Raw genomic sequence first — 16188 nt, 5'->3', positions numbered from 1 at the left:
CATAAGTTCGCCACTTTACTACAAATGGTTCAGATGGCTCTGAGCACTATGGGACTTAACTTCTGAGGTCATCAGTCCCCTAGAACTTAGAACAACTTAAACCTAACTAACCTAACGACATCACACACATCCATGTCACGGATTGTGCCCCCCCCCCCCCCTCCCTCACCAGAGGTTCGAGTCCACCCTAGGGCATGGCTGTGTGTGTGTGTGTGTGTGTGTGTGTTGTTTTTAGCAAAGTAGTGTGTAAGTCCAGGGACCGATGACCTCAGCAGTTTGGTCCGTTAGGAATTTACACACATTTGAACATTGTATACTGTGAAAGAAAAGATTCAATACAGCTATAAAACACAAACAACAAGAATGTAAATGCACCATGAAATCCAATTTTCTTTATACAGTCACATACTGCATATTTCCTGAAATGGCGTCTTATTTTCCAGCATAGATTTTCTCTTTTTTATGTTATTTTGGGATAGCTAGTACTTATTTTCGTTTCCTAGTTGGTTTCTTACAGAACTCCTATGGCTGACGTAGAGTGCTTGCAGGCGAAGTACTTTGAAAATACTGAGAAGACTCTGCCTGATGACATTCGACAGGTGGCAAGAAAGAATTGTGAGGTAAGCTGACCTGCATTTTGTGTAATTTACCCTATCACCAGAAGTCTTAGAATCCTCACTGTTGCTGATTCAAAGACACGAAACGTGAAATTAATAACTTGTAGGCATCCGTTTCCTACTAATACAGTCTTTAGCGTTTTTGCTAACATGTGACACACCGAACGCGGGATTTGTTTCCACTGTTCCTATTACATGTTGAATAGAAACTGCTGCGATTATTAACGAACTGATACTCAGGCAATCAGGCTCATCCCACAGGCAAGAGACGCGGTTATTAAGACAATGGACTCGCTTTTGGAAGCGACCATGGCTTAAATTTTCAAGTGGCTACCGAATTTCAGGTTTTTCATTATTTATCTAAACTGCTTAATGCAAATATCGTGATGGATCCTTCGAAAAGGACATACGCATTTTCCAAATGCATACTGGTACTTTTATCACCACGACTTGGTGCTTTGTCTCAAATGACATCGCTATCACCAGGAAGTTTGTTCCTAATCTTCCTTTTATGCTTTGTTGATCAGAGGTTGGGGCTTTCAGCAAACTCACATCATTTTCTTTTGTAGACGACAGGATTACACTGCTTCTAGGGAAAATTCTGCTTCTAGATCGTTATCGGATTGTGAGCAGCATACTACTGTCTATTACTTTACCACAAATACCGACGTTTAGTATTAGACAAAAACTCTGACATTCAGCATTACTTGAGCGTCAGACATGCAGATGTCATTACTGCTATGGGTAGTACGAGGGTCGGTCAAAAAGTAATGCCTCCCATTTTTTTTCTACTTAAAAAAATTAAGTTAAGTGAAAAATTTGAATTTGGCGCCATTCCTCAAACCTTCTTCTGCAATCCACTGCAGTAGTAACTTTCTGTGTCAACAGGTGGCAGCACAGCAGAAGTTTGTAAGATGGCCGACATCGATGTTCGTTTGAGACAGCGTTGTGTGATTGAATTCTTGAATGCAGAAGGTGAAACGCCCATACGCATTCATGAAAGACTGAAGAAGGTGTATGGTGTTGTGACAGTGGATGTCAGCACTGTTAGACGATGGGTTCGTCGTTGTAAGGAAGGGCAAACACCGTTGACTGACGAAAAGCGGAGCGGCAGGCCGGTGAGTGCAGTGACTCCACACAACATTCAGCAAGTTGATGACATCATTCGTGGTGACCCCATACAGCCCTGACCTGGCACCATCAGACTTCCATCTGTTCGGGCCACGAAAAGAAGCTCATCGTGGGATTTATTATGAAGATGAGGAGGCCGTCAAAACATCCGTGCGTCAATGGCTTAGGAAGCAGAGCTGTGATTTTTACCATGCTGGGATACATGCCCTTGTTCAAAGATCGACCAAAACTGTAGAGATGGGCGGAGATTACATTGAAAAATGACAAAATGATCCTCAATGTTGTGGTTTTCAACCTATGTAATTGCATTTAAATTTCCTGACAATTAAACGTAGAAAAAAAAAAAATAGGAGGCATTACTTTTTGACTGACCCTCGTATAAACGACGACCGGTCTTCAGAGTTCATATGGGCGAAAAACCTGGACCTAAACTAAATAAGAAGATGTCGCAACTAGATTTAGTTTCTCAGCAGAAGTCAGAAAGTCCCAAATTCAGCGAAAACTTTAGCGTATTAGAAAACGGTGGAGACCTTAAACCTAACTTTAGATGATCACTTGAAATTGTCAACGCGAGCTGTGCTAGGAAATACTTACTCTCGTCTCTGCATCCTTGAGAAACGTCGGTAAATATTTCCGCACTGCTGCGATGTAACCTACGATGGAACAAATGGTGAAAACAAACGGTTAGAACTGAACAAATGCGTGTGCTAAGTGTGCGATATCCAGCAGTTTAACGATGTCAGCAGTAGCATGTCAATTTCTCTCCGTGAAATATTAGACTAAACAGTAGATTTTTTTCAATCTGTAGCTTCCAGGCATTAGTGCATCTGAAACCTGCACTATGATCTTTCTCTCCGTAACTAATTTACGTATGTAAGCTGCCGAAAACAGACACTCAACGATTTCACAGGGCTGCAGATTCTTACAGTGCACTTTAGAAGTCGACTGTTCCCATAATTTTTGTTCAGGGTCTACAGGAATGTCTAGAGGAGAAACGAAAAGGTGTTGACGCATGCATGACTGCTGGAAAGATAGATGCGACGTATACCAAAATTAAGAAACAATCGTAGAATTAGGGAAGAGCTTTCTGAACATCAAACACTCCGATGGGAAGGAATCTAAGCAAAGAAGGAAAAACTGAAAGGTGGAAGGTATATAGAGATTGGATATACAAAGCAAACGAATTTGAATATAAAATTATGAAAAGCATGAAGAAAAAGTAGGTGAACAAGCTATGGAGTAAGTGATACTGTAAGAAGAATTTTTTATGGTGCTGAAAGCTAAAAGTCGAAACAAGCACCTGGAGTACACGACATTGCCTCACAATTATTGAGACCCTTGAGACAGTCCACTACCACTAAACATTTCACGTGGTATGCAAGATATGCAGGACTACCAAAATACCCTCAACTTTAAGAAGAACATGGTAATTATATCAAAGGTAAGTGCTTATTCGCGTGAATGTCACCGAACTGTCAGCCTAATAAGTCATGGTTGCAAAACCCTGATACATATTATTTACAGAAGAATGGAACTGCTGGTCGATGTTCACCTCAGGAAAGATCATTCTGGATTCCAGAGGAATGTAGGAACATGCGAGGCTATACTAACCCTATGACCGACGATAAGTTGAAGGAAGGTAAACCTACGGTATAGCATCTGTAGTTTTAGAGAACCCTTTTAAGAATGCTGACTGCAACACACTCTTTGAACCCCCATTGTAGTAGGTACAAAACATAGACAGCTAAAAGTTGTCCACTGCTTGTACAGATTGTAGTGATATGAGTAGGAGGACCCTGAGGAGCGAGTTAGACAGTCTAATCCCAGAGTTATTGAATATGTAATATGAGACACCACTTAAGGTAACGAAAGAAATATTTGGAAAGGAAATTAAAGTTGAATGAAAAAAAATATTACAGATTTGGCACTGACGATTTTTGCAGAGATGATGAACAGTTTCTTGGAAAGACATTATAACGTGAATGTCAACAAATGTACAAGTAAAACAAGGGTAATAGAAATTAGTCGAGTTAAATCAGGGAAATGAGACACTGAAAATACAAGGGACGATCAAAACGTTTTCGATTGAGAACATTGCTTCCATGTGTATGCAACGCGACTCCGATGTAAGTATACAGGACAAGCATCGACACGTAGCCAAGGGGTTAATGTGGGAAAGTAAGTGTGGGAAAGTCGACTATAGCGACGTTATTACCAAATATGTCCAGATAGGATTCCTTTCTTGGCTGTCGAAGGGCACACACCGGCAGAAATCCAGTGGAGAATGAGGAATTTCTATAGGGCAGCATGCCTGCCGAAAGTCACCGTTGTGAAAAATCGTGCCACAGGATGCTTACCTTTGATATAGTTATTATGTTCTTCTTGAAGTCTGCGGGTGTTTTTGATAACTGTATAACTTGCATACCAAACGGAACATTTTGTCGTAGTTGGCTGTCTCAAGGATCTCAATAATTCTGAGGGCACGTCGTTTACTCCAGGTGTCTTGTTTCGACTTCTGTCTTTCATCACTGTGTGAAATTCTTCCAAATATCGCAAATGTCGTAACGCAGAATTTACGCCAACTCAGGTGGGAGACACATGAGCATCCACCCTATAGTTCTGATGAACCCACGCGATTATCACACCTCCGGTCCCTTAAAAAATGCCTTGAATGGTCATCGATTCTTGTGGTACGCGGGTGTGCAGCAGGCAGTTACGGACTTCTTCATGCGGCATAACGTAGTGTTTTAGCAAACGGATATCTTCATCGTTGTGCATCAATGGGATGATTGCTACGGTGCCCACAGCGATTTTGCCTCATTGACATACCGATGCTGGACTGTATGGCCTTCGAAGGGAAACTTTGTGATCGCACCTTATAGTAGCAGTGTTTGGCTATTCAGTAACAAAAAACCCTGAAGATGGAAGACTGGCAATAGCAAGAAAACGTTTCTGAAAAAGTAATTTGTTACCTATCAGTGATAGGAAGTAGCTGGGTTTTGTGTCATCCTCTTCACCATCTCTTCATCATCGACACGTAAATCGTCGAAGTGGCGTCAAAGAAAAAGGCTTGCACGAGGCGTCCAAACTCCCAGAAAGACGACTTCCAAGATATTCTTTACGCACATTTCGTTTTTTATTCAGTGTATGTAGCCTTGTACGGAAGCGAAACGTGAACTACTAAGATGTCAGAGAATAGAAGATTATGAAATGTAATGGTATGGAAGAATGATAGATTGGGTATTCAACGGCAATAGGGAGAAAAGACATGAAAGAATCTTCAGTTTGATAATGAATGGGAGTTGCGGGAGGGGGAGGGGGTGGTAAGGTTAAAATTGTAGAGGGAGAAGTTATGACTACATTAAACAGGTTCATTGAAAAGACAGGGCCGGGCGTTCAGTTGCTTGGTCTCCCTGGGCGTTTCAGGAGAGTGGTCTCCTGAGGAGTCCGATGACCAACATTGGTGTCGTAGCACTGGAAGTCTTGTGAGGCATTTTGAGGGGTGTGGCCACCGACACGATGTCAGGTATCTTTCTTGAAATCACTCAGTTCGTCTCAAACAATGAAAACGATCTTTTGACTGTATAACTTCAAGTGGACTGTATATGTGACTTGCAGTGGAAAAATTTAACATCAGTCTTATTGTAGCAAAGTAGTCTGTAGTTCTGATGTGTGTCATCGTTTAGTTCAGTGCCGATCGATTGTAAGAGCACCATTATCTCCAGAAAATCAGATAATAATTCCTGTAAACATGGCACATGTATTTAAAGTTTTATGATGTAATACAAATAGCAAAAACTATGTAATGGTTTTATGAATTCATCATTCGTATTAAATTTACAACTGAAATATGCGATGTACAATCTTCATTGGATAACAGGCTGAAAAACTAGTTCGGAATAAGTACATAAATAAATAACGTACTGCATGAGAAGTTCGCCACATATCCTGCCACCCTCCTTTTGGCAGAGATGTGCTGACGATGAAAATTTGCTCCAGCATCAGGATTTAAAATGGTCAGCTCTTTGTGGACGGTCACAACACAAGCATGTGTCAACGACCGGCGACGTGTAAGAACATTAGGTAGGTAATTTTGGCGCCAAGATCTATATCTGATGGCCGAATGTCTCCAAACCTTTGCTAAACGTGCTTTGGGTGACGTCAGGTTGAGGGACTCTGATTAGTAATTACTGAAACAATATGCATTGCAGACGTGTCTGCCTTGCGAAATGAGCCAACGAAGATCCGAGTGGGACTAGGAACCCATAGAATCGAGTATTCCATCCGAGAGAGTTCGAAGAAATTACTTGCAAGCGTTTAGATGTGACCATAAAAAGTTTGGAAATAACTAAACTAGGTCATCATCTGAGTGTTGCTGTTGTCGTGATCTGTACTCTGAAGATTGGTTTTATGCAGCTCTCAATTTAATCTACCCCGTGCAAGCCTCTTCATTTATGCATAATTACTGCAACCTACTCACAGGAATAACTTCTCGTGTTAGTGGTTTTATTTCTGGCAACATTTCTCCTTTTGTAGAGGTCGCTTCTCTACAGTGTCTAATGGAGTGAAGGCATTAGCATTCCTGATTTCGATTTGTCCTTCAAATGGAGACATTACGATCTGCGTCCACTTTTGGGGCTATTGGGCAGGAGATTCGACTATATACCATCATGAATTTCAGTCTTTTGATTGTCAACGCAAACACATCACTAGAACAACCACACACCTCATCACATCATCTTCGGTTAATACATACGAAACACTCATACTAGGCAAAGGAAAGAAGACGTCCGAGTGCACCAAAAACAACAAATGGTTTCCAATTAGGCAGATAAACCTACTTTTGGCAGTAGACCATCCAACAATACCAAATGATCAAAATGTTTACGTAATGTTAAAATTGTGTGACGCTCCGGACTTATTCCTGGAACCTCCGCTTTACCATGTACTACGCATCGGCTAGAAAAATTATACCTATCTTTCTGCAGCTGTTTATTTTTCACTGTTTTAATCTGAAAACTAATACATTGTCTGTCCTACCAGGTACTTCTCAGAGGGTCCAAGTGGTTCGCCTTCAAAAACATCTCAGAGGTCATTGACGAGATGGTGATAGCCTGCGTCGGCCGAGATGTACAGGTTTGTACTTGAGGATATCAGCATTCTCAAAATCCTTTCCAATGGAGCTAAAGGTAGTGCACAAGCCCAATGACATTTTCCAGCACAGCTATCTGTACTAAAACTCATGACTCTTGCAAGACAGACGCCGCCACAAAATTCACATCAAAATAATATGTTTGATCTTTACTGCTGTGGTCAAACCGGCCGTGTTTTCCTGGTTGTTTGTTCTTGTTTTCTAGCTAGCTATTTCACTATCGATTGTGACCGTGTGATAATGTGTCAAAATTACCTAGTACAGGAGGTCCCATACTGCGCATCCCGGGCCGTGCTACACGGTCACCACATTAATATTACTGTAGAAAAACATCTTCTGTTACTGTACTCACGCTGAATAATAAAAAAGTCGTTAATTTATCTTCACGACCTGTTGTACGGAAAGACACGTGCTGTTCTAATCAACATAATAGCGAATACGTGTCTCAGAAAGTTACATTACTCTTGAAGAGGAAAAGAATGAATGTCTTACTTGGTGAGTCATACGGCTGTGTGGGCTCCAGCACACAGTTCAAACAGCAGCCACTAGTCTCACATGCAGTCATAGCGCTGAAGTCGCAGGCAGTGGCAGGGAAACTAAAATCCTAAGACGTCAGACGGTGGTAAATCCACAAATCCAAAATGGCGTAGGCAGGAAATTAAAAAATGCATGATGATGTTGGCAGCAAACTAAAAAATTCAATATGGTGGGAAAATAAAAAAAATAATACCAGATAAAAATCTTTGAAAGTTTAAAAACACCGAAGATACCAGAATTATCTCACTTGTGATGGTGTGTATTATGGTGCCATGTTCGAAAATATCCAAATTATCTGATATTTGTACCATATTCAAAAGTATCCAAATGACCTGAAAATAGGACCATGTTCGAAAATCTTAAACACTCAGATAGTTTGTGCCATGTTATAAAGCACTCGAACGCTTTGAATGTTTTGAGTCATATTCAAAAAAATTTATTCAAAAAAATTGTGCAAATGGTATAACTTTCCATATTTTCAAGCGTAATACACACTCTAAGACAATGAAAAAAGAAAGCACCACGAAGGAATTGTCCAAATGGGTCGGAAATCGATAGATGTGACGCACAGCTGCACAAAAAAAAAAATGATTACAATTTCAGAAAAATTCGTGATTTATTCAAGAGAAAGAGCTTCACAACCTGAGCAAGTCTATAGAATGTTGGTCCAGCTCTGCTCCTTTCAAGTACACTTATTAGGTTTGGCATTGATTGGTAGGGTTGTTTACATTTGTTGGGTGTCCTCCTGACGGACATATCGTGCCAAATTCTGTCAAATTGAGCGTTAGATCGAAAAAACTGCAAAACAGGTTGGCAAGATCTGCCCATAATGCTACAAATTTTCTCATCTGGGGAGAGATCCGGAGGCCCCGCTGGCAAACGCGGGGTTTGCAAAACACAAAAACAAGCAGCGAAAACTCTCGTCGCATGCGGAAGGGCTTTATCTTGCTTAAATGTAAGCCCAGGATCGCTTGCCAGGAAGGGCAGCAAATACCGTCGACGTGTGGATGTGCTGTAAGGGTGCCGCAGATGACAACCAAAGGGGCCCTGCCATGAGATTAAATGGTGCATCAGACAATCATGCCTGGTTTTCAGACCGTATAGTGGGTGGCAATCAAGTTATTATCCCACCACTGTCCGTGACATGCCCAGACAAGTCTTCCTGGTCACCGAGGCCTGGAATCTCAGTGAAAGAAATGGAGTTATCTTCAGTGATGAGTCCAGCCTCTAGTTGAGTCCTGATGACCAACAAATACATGTCTGTAAATGCTCTGTACAGTGATAGAGTACCAACTTCATTGTCACCCGTTACATGGCCTGACAACCAGGAGTAATGGCCTCGGATGTCATTTCATTTCATAGCAGGACTCCTTTGGTTGTCCGCCCCACCCTTAAGCATAGCGGTACGTCGACGATATTCTACTCCCCAACCTGGACTTATACTTCAGAGCCGGCTGGGGTGGCCGAGCGGTTCTAGGCGCTACAGTCTGGAACCGCGCGTCCGCTACGGTCGCAGGTTCGAATCCTGCCTCGGGCATGGGTGTGTGTGATGTCTTTAGGTGAGTTAGGTTTAAGTAGTTCTAAGTCCTAGGGGACTGATGACCTCAGATGTTAAGTCCCACAGTGCTCAGAGCCATTTGAACCATTTTTTATATTTCAGAAAGATAATTCCCGGCCACGCATGTCGAGAGATTCTCCGGCTTGTTTTTGTGTTTTCCGAGCCCTACCTTGGTCAGCAAGGTCACTAGTTTCCCCCTAATTGAGAACATTTGGAACATTGTGAACAAGACCCCCCAACCATCTTGGGATTTTGACAGTCTAACACGCTCTGTACCCGTGGTGTAGCAGTAATGTCTCTGATTAGTAATCAAAACGTCCTCGTTTTGTGTGAGAACGTCGCCACCTCTTGAGTTTTAAATAAAAATCAACATTGGCAGCCGAAGACTTCTGGTATAAGAAGTCACCCTTTGACAAAGGGGGCGGAGGAACCGACAGAGGTCCAGGGGCACTGTCTTGCCCTTCGGATGGAATCTGCCCCTAAAGGCGGAGTAACCAGCAATGATCAACTGCATGTGGATGCAGGATGATATGGAAACCACAGTGTTTAAGGCACATAATGTGCGCCCACAGACGTCAAGCCTGTAGATGAAAAAGTGTCATAATGATCTCTCTATTGGCAACAGATTTGGGGAATAGTCCCACTATGGATCTCCGGGACGGATCTGCTAAGGAGAAGTGACCATCAGAAAAAAACTGAATACAAAGTCTTTCTCCAACGAAAGGATAACATTCAGCGAGTCGTGGCGTGGAATGTCAGAAGCTTGAACGTGCTACAGAACCTAGATAATCTGAAAAACAAAATGCGAAGGTTCAGTCTAGATGGAGGGGGGGGGGGGGGTCAATGAAGTGAAATGGAAGAAAGACAAGGATTTCTGGTCACATGAGTATCGAGTAATATCAACAATAGCAGAAAATGAATGGGAATAGGATTCTTTATGAATAAGGAGGTAGGGCAAAGAATGTGTTACTGTGAACAGTTTAGTGATAGGGTTGTTCTCATCAGAATCGACAGCAAATAAACACTGATTACTGTAGTTCAGGTATACTTCCCGACATCTCAGGCTGAAGATGAAGAGACAGAGAAAGTTGATGACGATATTGAACGATTAATTCAGTACGTAAAGGGAGATGAAAACCAGATAGTCATAGGAGACTGGAATTGTAAGTAGGCTATTTAGGTTTTCTTATTGGTAACGCCACGTAGTCTTCTGTATGAAAAATCACTGGCTGTGCTGTGTGCAGTCTGTGTAGTTTGCATTGTTGTCTGCCATTGTAGTGCTGGGCAGCTGGATGTTAACAGCGCGTAGCGTTGCGCAGTTGGAGGTGAGCCGCCAGCAGTGGTGGGTGTGGGGAGAGAGATGGCGGAGTTTTGAAATTTGTAAGACTGGATGTCATGAACTGGTATATATATTATGGCTTTTGATGACTATTAAGGTAAACACATTGTTTGCTCTTTATTAAAATCTTTCATTTGCTAACTATGCGTATCAGTAGTTAGTGCCTTCCGTAGTTTGAATCTTTTATTTAGCTGGCACTAGTGGCGCTCGCTGTATTGCAGTAGTTCGAGTAACGAAGATTTTTTTTTAGGTAAGTGATTTGTGAAACGTATAGTCAGGGCCATTCTTTTGTAGGGATTTTTGAAAGTCAGATTGCGTTGCGCTAAAAATATTGTGTGTCAGTTTCAACACGGACTTGTATAATTTTTCTAAGGGGACGTTTCAGAATGCGGTTGTAAGGGAAGGGATAGAAGAAAGAGTTACAGGACAATATGGCCTTGGTACTAGGAATGAGAGAGGAGAAAGACTAATTCAGTTCTGTAATGAAATTCGGCTAGAAGTGGCGAATACTCTGTTAAAGAATCACAAGAGGGGGAGGTATACTTGGCAAAGGCCGGAAGCTACAGGAAGATTTTAGTTATACTACGTCGTGGTGATACAGAGAGTCTGAAATCAGATAGTGCATTCTAAGGCGTACCCAGGAGCAGATATGGACTTAGATGACCTCTGAAGAATAGGCTGAAGTTTAAGACGTTAGTCAGGAAGAATAAATACGCAGCCCGCCAGGTTGCCAGTGCAATCTAATGCAATGCTTTCCAGGTGGGATGGCGTGCTGGTCCCTGGCACGAATCCGCCCGGCGAATTAGTGTCGACGTCCGATGTGGCGGCCAGTCTGTGGATGGTTTTTAAGGCGGTTTTCCATCTGCCTCGGCGAATGCGGGCTGCTTCCCCTTATTCCGCCTCAGTCACACTATGTCGGCGATTGCTGCGCAAACAGTTTCATCACGTACGCGTACACTATCATTACAGTACCACGCAAACATTGGGGTTACACTCGTCTGGTGTGAGACGTTCCTGGGGGGTGGGGGGTCGGGGGTATCCACTTGGGGCCAAAACGCACAACATCTCTGGGTTCGTTTCGGTGTGGGGCGGCGGTGGGGTGAGTGGAGTGCTGTAGCCTGTTGTGGGATTGTGAACCACTGAGTGTTACGACGGGGACGAAGCCGCTCTGTCGCTTCTAGGTCCCCAGTTCCAAACAATGCAAATCAATACGCAAAGAAGTGGGATATGGAAGTACTAAGGAATGAAGAGATAGGCTTGAAGTTCTCTAAGGATACCTATGGATATTACGATAGTAAATAGATCAATAAGCAGTTCAGCTGAATAAGAGTGGACATTTCTAAAAAGGACAATCACAGAAGTTACAAAGAAAACACAGGTACAAAGAAGGTAACTGAGAGGAAATCATGGATAACAGAGCAAATACTTCCGTTAATCGATGAAAGAAGTACAAAAATGTTCAGTGGAATTCAGTGATACAGAAACTCAAGCCGCTGAGTAACGAAATAAATAGGAATTACATGGAAGCTTGGAAACGGGTGCATGAAAAATTTGAATGAATCGAAAAAGAAATGTTTGTCGCAAGGCCTGAGTTAGCATAAAGAAAATTCAAAACCATTTCGTTGAAATTACAAACAATGGTTGTAACTCTAAGAGCGCTACGGGAAATCCACTGTCGCAGAGCAGAGAGCGGACAGATGAAAAGAGTACACTGAAGGCCTCTACGAGGGGGAAGATTGTCTGATGTGATAGAAAAGGAAACGGAGTCGATTTAGAAGAGATAAGGATACAGTACTGGTATCAGAGCTTAAAAGAGTTTTTGGAAGACTTAAGATAAGGCAGAAGGGATAGACCGCATTCCATCAGAATATCAAAAATCAAGAGGTGAAGTGGCAACAAAACGTCTATCCACGTTGGTATGCAAAGTGTATAAGTGTGGCGATATTCCATCTGACTGTCGGAAAAGTATCATCCACACAATTCAGAGGACTGCAAGAGTCGAAAAGTACGAAAATTAATGCATAATCAGCTTAACAACTCATGCACCCAAGTTGTTGATAAGAATAATATACAGAAGGACGGAAAAGAAAATTGAGGATGTGTTAGATGACGATCAGTTTGGCTCTAGGAAAGGTAAAGACTCTAGAGAGGCAAGTATAACGCAGCTGTTGACAACGGAAGCAATAGTAAAGAACGATAAAGATACGTTCATAACGTTTGTCAACTTGAAAAAAGCGTTCAAAAGTTTCAAATGATGCAAGATGCTCGAAATTCTAAGAAAAATAGGGGTAAGCTATACGGAGAGAACGGTAACATACAATATAGACAAGAGCGAAGTTGGAACAATAAGAATGGAAGATCATGAACTATGTGTTCGTATTAAAAAGGAGGTAAGATAGGGATGTGGTCTTTCGATCAGTACATCGAAGAAGTAGTTATTGAAGTAAAGAAAGCTTAAGAAGTGGAATTAAAACTCAAGGTGAAAGGATGACTCGCTGATGACATTGCTATCCTGAGTGAAAGTGAAGAAGAATCACTTGGTTTATTGAATAGAACGAACAGTCTAATCAGTACAGAATACTGCTTGAGAGGAAATCGAAGAAAGACGGAAGTAATGAGAAGTATCAGAAATGAGAACAGCGATAAACTTAATATTAGGATTGATTGTCGCAGCGTAGATAATGTTAAGGAGATTCACTGCCTAGGCAGCAAAATAACCAATGATGGACGTAGCAAGGAGCACATAAAAAGCAGACTATCACTGGCAAAGGGGACACTCCTGGCGAAGAGAAGTCTACTAGTGTCAAACATAGGCCTTAAGTTGAGGAAGAATTTTCTGAGAATGAACATTTTGAGAACAGCATTGCATGGTGGGAAAGCAGGAACAGAAGAGAACTGAAACTCAAAATGTTCAAATTTGTGTGAATTCCTAAAGGACCAAACAGCTGAGGTCATCGGTCCCTAGACTTACACACTACTTAAACTAACCTAAAATAACTTATGCTAAGAACAACACACTTACCAATGCCCGAGGGAGGACTCGAACCTACAGCGGGAGGTGCCGCACAAACCGCGACATGGCGCCACAAACCGCGCGGGCCACTCTGCGCGTCAGAATCGAAGCATTGAAAGTTAGGTGGACTGATAAGTTAAAGAATGAGGAGGTTCAGCGCAGAATCGGAGAGGAACGGAATATGTGGAAAACACTGACAAGAACAAGGGACAGGATGATAGGACATCTGTTATGACATCAGGGAATAACTTGCGTGGTACTTGAAGTTGCGCTGTAGAGAGTAAAAACTGTATAGGAAGACAGAGATGGGAATACAACCAGCAGATAATTGTGGACGTAGGTCGGAAGTGCCACTTAGAGATGAGTAGGTTGTCACAGGAGAATAATTCGTGGCGGGCCGCATCATACCAGTCACAAGACCGATGAGAAAACAAAAACTTTCCCACTGAACATAATTTGGAACGATACTCTCAGGAGCATATCCAACAACCCTGTCAATCTTTGCCAAACCAAATAATTGCTTGCATAAGGACCAGAGGTGGACCACTGCGTTACTGACATGACTAATTGGTGAAGCTCCTTCTCTTGAATAAACCGTTCAACATTTCTGAATTTCTAATCATTTGTTTGTCTGTATACACGTCACATCTACCGAACCCCGTCCAATTTGGATAATACTTTCGCGGTGCGTCCACAAACACACACACACACACACACACACACACACACACACATCTGTCAAAATTGGTAGCTAAAGCACGACTGTGAGCTATTCCATGTCTAAATTATCACAAAGCGCATGTGGCTCAGAAACAACATCCTAAGCACAAAAACATGACTGAAAAACATTCTTAACAGGTGGTTCACATTCTGTATTTAGGCCTAAATGAGATGATGTGCCAAAACGAACGTGTGCAGAACAAATACTACGCCAAACAGACAAGCACACGAATAAATAGGAAATTACTAGCAGCTGCAGGAAGAATGCAATTGTGATCCTGAGAAAAAATGGGTTTATGAACAAACACAAAACCGGACAAACAACATTTTAAGGAAAGGTTATTGCCACAGTGTTCTGGAATGCGAAATGTATGATTCTCCTTGATTTCCTCCGGCAAAGGATCATCAGTGCAGCACACTACTGTGACACCCTCACCAAACTCAGGTCCGCCATTCGACGAAAGAGATCAGGGTTCTTTAGTGGAGGTGTTGTGCTCTTGGACGACAACGCAAAACAGCAAGATTCACGCAGGATCACATTCGTCGCTTTGGATGGACGAGATTGGATCACTCAGCCTACAGCCCCAACCTAGCCCCATCGGATTTTCACCTGTTCTCTGCATTGAAAGCCATACTCTCAGGATTTCACTTCCAAACCAAGACAGAGGTGGAGCAAGCTGTGTGACAATCTCTTGCACCACAGGGCATTGAGTTTTACCACAGTTGTTTCTTCAAACTGACAGAACTTCACGACAAATGACTCAATGTCGGTGGTGAATATGTCATAAAATAGTACACGATGCCATGGTATGTTTGTTTTTGGAACCATAGTTTCCTTGTGATAAGCGATGACGAAACTTACTATCGGAACGTCGCTCACATATGGGCTCAGAGCTCAGTTGGCAGTAGTGGATACCATCAGTGCCCTGTATTCGACTGGCACCATCCCCAAGTAATCATTGGTCGAATGTATGGCCTAGCAGCTATAGCTTCATCAGCGTCAGCAGTCAGGGGAACTCACAGGTCTAAGAGCCTTTAGCTTGCTCTAATGGTACTGGGCTTCAAACTCAGTCCTCTGGGTTGAGGCCGTTCGTTGCGTTCCATTTCCTATGCTGCGCCCAGTCTCTGTGGGTCCTGGGCTCAACTCTGGCCGTCTGCACACCTCTGTCAGCCGCTGTGGACCACGTGTTGCTAATGTCATCCAGCCATAAGCTCACTGCACTGTTGAGTTGACTACTAACTTGCATCAACAAGAGCACCGTAGCCTCTAGCCGCTATTCTACTGCCACACCATACTCACTTGCTATCCGACAGTCATATCCTGCAGCCATCGATCTGCTATATCGAAGCATCGAGTAACAAAGAATTTTGTTGTCGAGTAAGCATGCACGCAGCAATACTGGAAAGTCCCATACCACAGCTCCCTGCACACACCACTTTGGAGACGAGTGGAAACATCTTGCAGCACTCAAGTCAGCATAGTGGTCATAGCACAACAACGACATAACTATATTTTGGAGTCAGAAGAGTCAGTATCTACGAAAATTATTGTGAAGCAATCTGTGGCGTCACTCTAACGTGGCAAGAGAAAAGGAGCCGCTTTCCATGGGACATGTATGGCTGGGCACGTAATGTCTAACTGAATAGGAAGCCTGGGCACCATCCAGGGAATGTACAGAGTGACGGTTATCTCATATGTACACTCCTCGAAATGGAAAAAAGAACACATTGACACCGGTGTGTCAGACCCACCATACTTGCTCCGGACACTGCGAGAGGGCTGTACAAGCAATGATCACACGCACGGCACAGCGGACACACCAGGAACCGCGGTGTTGGCCGTCGAATGGCGCTAGCTGCGCAGCATTTGTGCACCGCCGCCGTCAGTGTCAGCCAGTTTGCCGTGGCATACGGAGCTCCATCGCAGTCTTTAACACTGGTAGCATGCCGCGACAGCGTGGACGTGAACCGTATGTGCAGTTGACGGACTTTGAGCGAGGGCGTATAGTGGGCATGCGGGAGGCCGGGTGGATGTACCGCCGAATTGCTCAACACGTGGGGCGTGAGGTCTCCACAGTACATCGATGTTGTCGCCAGTGGTCGGCGGAAGGTGCACGTGCC

At 43.0% G+C, this 16188-nt stretch overlaps 1 protein-coding gene across 1 annotated transcript in view; it reads left to right on the top strand.

Annotated features, from left to right (window-relative positions):
• Positions 1-16188, top strand: part of LOC126341493 (estradiol 17-beta-dehydrogenase 2-like) — a 143611-nt gene that overhangs the window by 93867 nt on the left and 33556 nt on the right. The window contains exons 6-7 of the mRNA XM_050001777.1: positions 518-620; positions 6792-6884. Of these exons, the coding sequence (XP_049857734.1) occupies positions 518-620; positions 6792-6884 (196 nt within the window). The remainder of the gene's footprint in view (positions 1-517; positions 621-6791; positions 6885-16188) is intronic.

The sequence above is a fragment of the Schistocerca gregaria genome, chromosome 1, assembly GCF_023897955.1.
Source record: "Schistocerca gregaria isolate iqSchGreg1 chromosome 1, iqSchGreg1.2, whole genome shotgun sequence".
NCBI classification, from domain to species: Eukaryota; Metazoa; Arthropoda; class Insecta; order Orthoptera; family Acrididae; genus Schistocerca; species Schistocerca gregaria.
The sequence above is the reverse complement of the archived record's forward strand: the minus strand, read 5'-3'. Positions and strand labels throughout refer to the sequence as shown.